Genomic DNA, 6756 nt, shown 5'->3' on the forward strand with positions numbered 1-6756 from the left:
TCTTTACTCACTCACCCGTGTCTTCCCTTTTTCCATTTTTCTCTTCACTCCCCATGTATAGTCACCATCTGTTCTACTTTATAGTCTGCTTTTGTGTTTACTCATTTGCTACTGAATCCTTTGTATTTATCAATTCCTCTCCTACCCTCAGCTGGCCGTCATCAGTTTTCAAAATCTGTAGTGAAATGAGCATGTCAGCATGTGTTTGTTGAAGGGAAAGCAGAGAAAATATTGGGTGCTTTTTCCAATTTCTTATCTTCCCCTTTCAATTTGAAAGATGCCTAATCTTGCTAATTTGAGCACCAGCTGTTAAGAAAGATGCCTCTGCCAAAGATAATGTTCCCAGGCTTTATTCCGCCTCTTTGAAAATGGCATTTTTTCAGTTAGTGGAAAGGAGCTAGAGGTGGTTCAGAGAGGACATCAGGGCACTCAGTAAATGGGAAATAGAAAGAGTATATAATTTATGCCCTTGGAGATGAGTCACCAGCAAGAAAGACAAGAGGACGAGCTGAATAGGACCTGGTGCAACTCAGAGGAGGCAAAGCCATTAAATTTCACTTACCAACCTAGAACGAATGAACTTAAAAAAACCTGTGCCCAAGAAAATCCCATGTGCCATGGTTAAACACATCAATGCCTAGGAATACACACTATAAACAAAGAGTCGTTTTCCATCTCATTACTTTATTTTGTCAAAATAACCCGAACATGTATACATAAATTATTGATTTGTTACAAGAATGTGTCACATAAAAGTCCCTGAGACATTATCAAGAACCACTTGAAATGTATCCCATGCAATTATTCACTGCATTAACTACCAAGGACTCGGCTCCCTTCCCTGATATCTAACGTATGTGACACTAAATCAGAATCTCCCTCTCTGGTGCCTGCTTTTCTGCCAGTTTACTGCTGCTGTGCAGTAAGTCATTCGCAGGCTGTAAGGAAGGCACGTTAGAAGGTGAATTAGTTCTCAAAGCCCTAGGGTGGCAGTTAGTAGAGTGATAGCGAGTAGAACTGGAAGTCCCAAGAGAAGACCTTGTGTAGCCCCCCCATTTTGCAGTTCAAGTGACTGAGGCTCAAAGCAGTTGTGACTGCAGAAGCAAGGGTGGTTCTGCCACCACTGCGGCAACCTTAGGCGAGTCCTACAGCGGGTGTGGACCTCAGCCCCTTCTTCTGTAAAATGCGACTGGTGGTACCACAGCTAACATCTTCCAGGTGCTTCCTACATGCCAGACACTGTACAGAGTACTTTAAGTGTGTCTTATCCAATTCTCCCAACGCCTCCATAAATTATATATGATTACCAGCAATTAGCGATGAATATCGAAACACAGAAAGCTTAAATAATTTGCCCAATATAAGACAATTAAGAAATCTTGCAGGGCTGGTCCAGGAACCCAGGGATATCTGCCTCTAAAATTTTTAAATTACAGTCTTTAAATCCCTTCTAAGAAACCCCCGTCATACAGGTTCTCAAATTCCTTATACCTCTAAAAGTCTAGAACTGAGCTGATAAACTATGACTCAGGCCAAATCCAGGCGCCGAATTTGCTTATGTATTGTCCATGGCTGATTTTGGGCCAGAACAGCTGAGGTGAGTAGTGGCAGCGGAGACTGTATGGCCTGCAAAACCTGAAATATTTACTTTCTGGCAAAACCTGAAATATTTACTTTCTGGCCTGAAAATGTAGAGCATTCTGTAACTGTATAGCACTTTACAATGTACAAAGCTCCCTGGTGTACATCATCACACTTAATCCTTGTTTTGTAGGGGCATTCATGCATTATAAAGGAGGAAGCTTAAAACTCAAGAGTTTAATTAGGCCCTGCCTAATAAGGCCACAGGGGCAGAAATGGCAGAACCCCATACCCAGGTTCTGACTCCAAGTTGCAAGCTCTTTTCATGAGGCCACCCTGTCTCCTGTAAATTACTTTCAGGGGAGAGCTTGGAAACTGGAAGGACCTATGAATACTGAAAATGAGTCAGACTGTCTTCCTGATGCAAATATCATTCCAGGGCATTCATGCAATTAGAGTCATCAAGTGCTAAAAATGTTAAATTTCTAATAAGCGTAAAGAAAAGTTTACATATTAAAGGAAGGACACGACAATCCTAGAAGATATTTTGAAATCTATTATCATGCATTTATATGCATTTTTTATCAATGCTTGTGAAAATTTAATCTGCTCAATTTAGAATATGAAAAATAAAATACCATAAAATGAATTGCCATATTTCTCTTGCTCTTCAATGAAATTAGCCTTAAAAAATACTCTGTTCTATACCCAAAACTTTCAAATAAATAAAAATGCAAGTATACCTTCCTCATGCTAAACAGTTAATAAATACGTGGTTAGTTTTAAACAGACAATACTTAGGAGAGCATTAGTAAAATAATAGTTACTTACTTAACTACATAACTTAACCAAAACAAAAACAATTTTTTTGAAGAAAGCATAGGTGTGTCTATAGTCTGCAAATTCACATGTAAATTTACATGCAAATTTACATTAACATGTAAATGGATATGGACGCACCCTGAAATCACTATAGGGAAAGAAGGAAAAATAAATCAATTTCTTCCTCACTGACTGAGTGACTACATTTACCTCAGGGTTAATGTAAGATAAGGAAGCTGAAGCTCAGGGTTATTACTAATTTGCCTGAAGTCACACTGCTGGAATTCAAGTTTAAGCCAGATTACCTTCAAAACCCAAACTCTCTCTCACTGCCCCATGTAGATTCCCAATAAAGCCAAGATCATTGGCCAACATCCCATAAATACTCATTTTAAGGATAGAATTTTTCCTGTTTCTTTATTGACTGGCTGATACTTTATCATTTTAATTCTGTCCATGCTATAGTATTTTAATAAGGACATTTTATTCATGGATTTTAATTCTTCCTTTTAAGGATAAAAAGAATTGAAGCACTTTCTGGATTTTAATGAGCTTTTGGTGAGTCTACAACAAATGCAGAAATAAAACTATGATTCAGCTAATTGTAGTAGTCAAATGCAAAATTACTATTTACAGCAGAACCCTGTGTAAACCTAATTAACCTTGGACCCTACCCACAATAATTAGTCATGGAGAATCTTTATTATAATAAATTAAAGAGAAATATAAACGATTATTTCAGGCTGTAAATCAACTGGCTTTCTAATAATTCATGATCTGTATCACTAAGAATGTCACTTTAAATAAATAGGTTCTGCCAGTTAATGTATCAAAGTTCACTGATTACTTGTTGGCAGTGGTAGATTTTAAGAGCCTTAAAGAGAGGGACATTACCTTACATATTTTTGTCTTTCCTGTGGCACCCCAAGGCCAGCTGTTTGGCACAGAGTAGGGACACGGTAACACCTATTGAATATGCCGCTCAAACAACTTTTAAAGTCAACGTGTATATTTTCAAACTTGGTCCCATCCAGTCTCACCGGCCATGGAAATGTGCGGCTGTCTGTACTACTTGCAGACTAGGAGGGAAACCTGCTGGCCCCAGGGAGAATTGCAGGTTTAGCCTTTAACAAAAGACAAGGAACATCACAGACACTAATTTAGTTCCATTCCCTAGCAACCAAACATTTAACAAGAAACTGACAGAAACAAACACTGCTGTTAACAGACATGTGATGATTCCATAATACAGTACAATCTCTTTCATTGTTCTGCAGACAGGTAATGCCCGCATCCCTAGAGGATTGATATTCCAGTTTAAATTTCAGGTCCAGTAGACACAAAATAAGTAATTTTGTGGAAAGTGACACTGCGGCTTCCTTTTTTATCCGTAAACAGTGTCTGTGTTCCTGGCAAGAGGGGAAAAGTTTGCTTCTGATTTATTTCACATCTGTAATTTTGATATGCATTTTAAAAATCCAGGTTATAGAAAAAATAGACAGACATTAGTAGAAATCAGTTAGTGTACAATTATTCACATTGTAAAGGGATTCTCCATAAGGTTTTATTAAATACTGAACTCCGCCTAAGGCAGTGGGTTTAGGATGTGATTGAAAAGCAGCTTTTCAGGGACACATTTATGTAGAGAGGTACACATATATTCACCTTAACTCTTCTCCAGGGACAATCCAGCATCTTGGTTCCATTCATGGGACAGGGGAACAAACATTACTTGTAAAGGAACAGTCCATGGATTCTTGGACGACTCCTCACCTTTGTTAGGAGCTGAGGCTTTGAGGAATTCCACCAACAAGGAGAAAGAACCCCCTGTGGCCACAGTCCTATTCACAGCAAGGCTCTTTCTAAAACCAGAGGTTTGCTGCACATTGGCCCAGTGAAATGTGAAACAACGAACAGTGTGCATGACATTGTACTCAGCAAAGGCCACAAATACGACCTGTGGCAGATGAGGAAATTCAGAGCAACTGACTCAATGGCTTCTTGTAGTCAAGCAATTTCTTCATCTCTACTCTGGTTAGTTACAAGGCAAGGAAGGGCCCCCTTCACTCCTGAAGAGGGGGCCCAACTGCTACTTGCCCAAACAACATTAAGAACGGAACTGGATCTTACCCGCCCAGTGTCTGTGCTGAATTACATTGGCAAATCACCCTTTTTTCCGTTACTAAACCTTAGTCCAGTGATTTGTCATTCAAGGCGATGCACAGCAGAGGATCTAAAAGCTGATGACTTGACCTCCCCGGGTTACACCCAGGAGTGTATGGCTTCACCGTTCAAACCAGCGAGCCAAGTTGCGTATGCTCTGGGGCCGGTCCCCAGCCCTCTGCACAGCCTGGCAGGCTCGGCACCAAGGCTCATCCCAGAAGGAGGTGACGTGCACAGCATAGCTCCGGCGCCAACTAAAGTAACGACGGTAGACAGCTGGATTTCGGTCGAGGAAGAGCAGGTAGGCAGCCAGGGAGGAGGCATTAGGGAAGTCGTCCACGTGGATGAAGGCACCTCGGGGCACAAAGCGCTCATAATTGGCACGGTTGGGGCCCAGCACCACTGGTACCGTCCCAGCTAGCAACGCGTTGCGCCAGAGCTTCTCGGTGATATAATCCTGATGCTGCGAGTTCTCGAAGGCCAGGTAAAACTTGTAGCGGGCCACGGTGTGCAAAAGCCCAATGTCAGGCACTGGCCTCCGGGTCCCTCCCTTGCCAAACACGTCCACGGACACGTGCTGCCTCAGCTGGTGATAGTAGCGGACCCGGGCCTGGCGCTCATCCCAGTTGCTCACCACCCAGGCCACTAGCCCCCGTTTCCGAGCCAGCGGGGGGACCAGGCCTTGTGGCTGGTCGCTGGGATGGGTCCTGGGGTAGAGGTAGCCATAAGGCACAAAGACGTCTGAGTCAGCCCGGTAGGAGAGCGTCCAGTTGAAGAGGTTACCTGCCAGGCTTCGAAGCCCGGGGGAGTGGGAGGGCGACTCAAAGTTCATCCACACCCAGCGCTGGCCCGGGGGCCTGGGGCCCGACGCAGCCAGGGCTTCGGCGGTCTCCTCGTCCAAAACACGCAGCTCTAGCTCCTCTGCTGAGCGCACCCGGACGCCCCAGGGCGGGGGCCAGTCCAGGGGTCCCTTCACAAGGTCTCGGTGGTGGAAAAGCACAGCCTGAGCTTCCCCATAGGTGGTACGGTCGGTGAGCAGGCGGCAGCCGCTGATGTTGAAGCGCAGCCAGCAGTCGGGGGGCGGCCTTGTGGCCCTATCACGCCCAGTGAAGGGCTCCCACCACAGCAGCACGCCCACTGGCACCGGCGGGGCGTCGGTGGTCCAGGGCACCGGCGGGAGCTGCCCCCAGCAGACGTAGGCAACCAGGACTGTGCACAACAGGCCAGCAGCAGCCAGCGCTGAAGCGGACCGGGGCAGACTCCGCGCTCCGCGCCGCCGGCAGGCCACTGGGCCCCACCGCGCCCCCATGGCGCGCGCAGACAGAGCAGCCACCGCTGGCCGCACGTCCGCAAGTGTGGAGCAGCCGCGGCCGCTCTCATACTGCCACTGCGGTTCTAGCCGTCGTAGCCGCTCGCCGCCGACCCTGGATCCGGAGAGGGCGGTCCCGGAATCCCAAGGCCCGAGGATTCTGCTCCCCTCCCCGCAACTCCCCGTGGGGCGCGCCTCCAGCGCGAGGTGAGCAAGCCCCGCACCCCAGCCGGGCGCCGCCCCGTCCTTCCCCTCCATAGCGCCCCCAGCCCCACCCCGCCGGCCGAGACCCGGGCGTTTCCTGCTGCGCCTCCGCTCACTCCCCTCCCCCTCCATTGCTCCAGGACTGCCGGCTGCACCGCATAGGCTCATCACCGGTTACTCCGTATCCCGTCGCAGGGGATCCCAGGCCTTTCTGCGCGAGCCCACCGCTCTAGCGTAGCGCCCGGGCCTGCCCCGAGCTCCTTGCCAGGTAAGTCCCGACGCTCAATCGCTGTGGCCGGGTCGCGCGCCTTCGAGTGAATAGGCGCAGGGCACGCAACACCCTCCGAAAGCCGCTGCAGCGCGAGAGCCCGCGCAGGCACCCAGGGAAGGTGAGCTGGCGGTGCCCAGCTTCCTGGCTGAACAGAAGATCAGAGTCCACTTCCTCCCTCACGGCCCTGCAAAGGCCAGCGACGCCTGCAGGAGAGAGTGGTCCCGAGAGTCGTCGGTGACCTAGACCTTGTGACCCAGAACTTGTGACCTACCGAGACAGGCCAGTTGTGCAATCAGCTTCCCTCCGCGCACCACAGAGGTTTTGCATTTTGTGAAACCAAGTTTTAAAGTGAATAGTTAAACCTTACTGCCATCAGAACAGTCCCTTTGCCTACTGTCCCAGCGAA

General features: G+C 47.4%; 1 protein-coding gene across 1 annotated transcript; it reads right to left on the reverse strand.

Annotated features, from left to right (window-relative positions):
- Positions 1-664: 664 nt before the first annotated feature.
- FUT4 (fucosyltransferase 4) lies at positions 665-6504 on the reverse strand. The gene has a single exon (XM_024574601.4). It carries the CDS (start codon positions 6245-6247, stop codon positions 4688-4690), a length of 1560 nt encoding a protein of 519 aa, XP_024430369.2. The 5' UTR covers positions 6248-6504; the 3' UTR covers positions 665-4687.
- Between the last annotated feature and the right edge of the window lie 252 nt (positions 6505-6756).

The sequence above is a fragment of the Desmodus rotundus genome, chromosome 5, assembly GCF_022682495.2.
Source record: "Desmodus rotundus isolate HL8 chromosome 5, HLdesRot8A.1, whole genome shotgun sequence".
Lineage (NCBI taxonomy): Eukaryota > Metazoa > Chordata > Mammalia > Chiroptera > Phyllostomidae > Desmodus > Desmodus rotundus.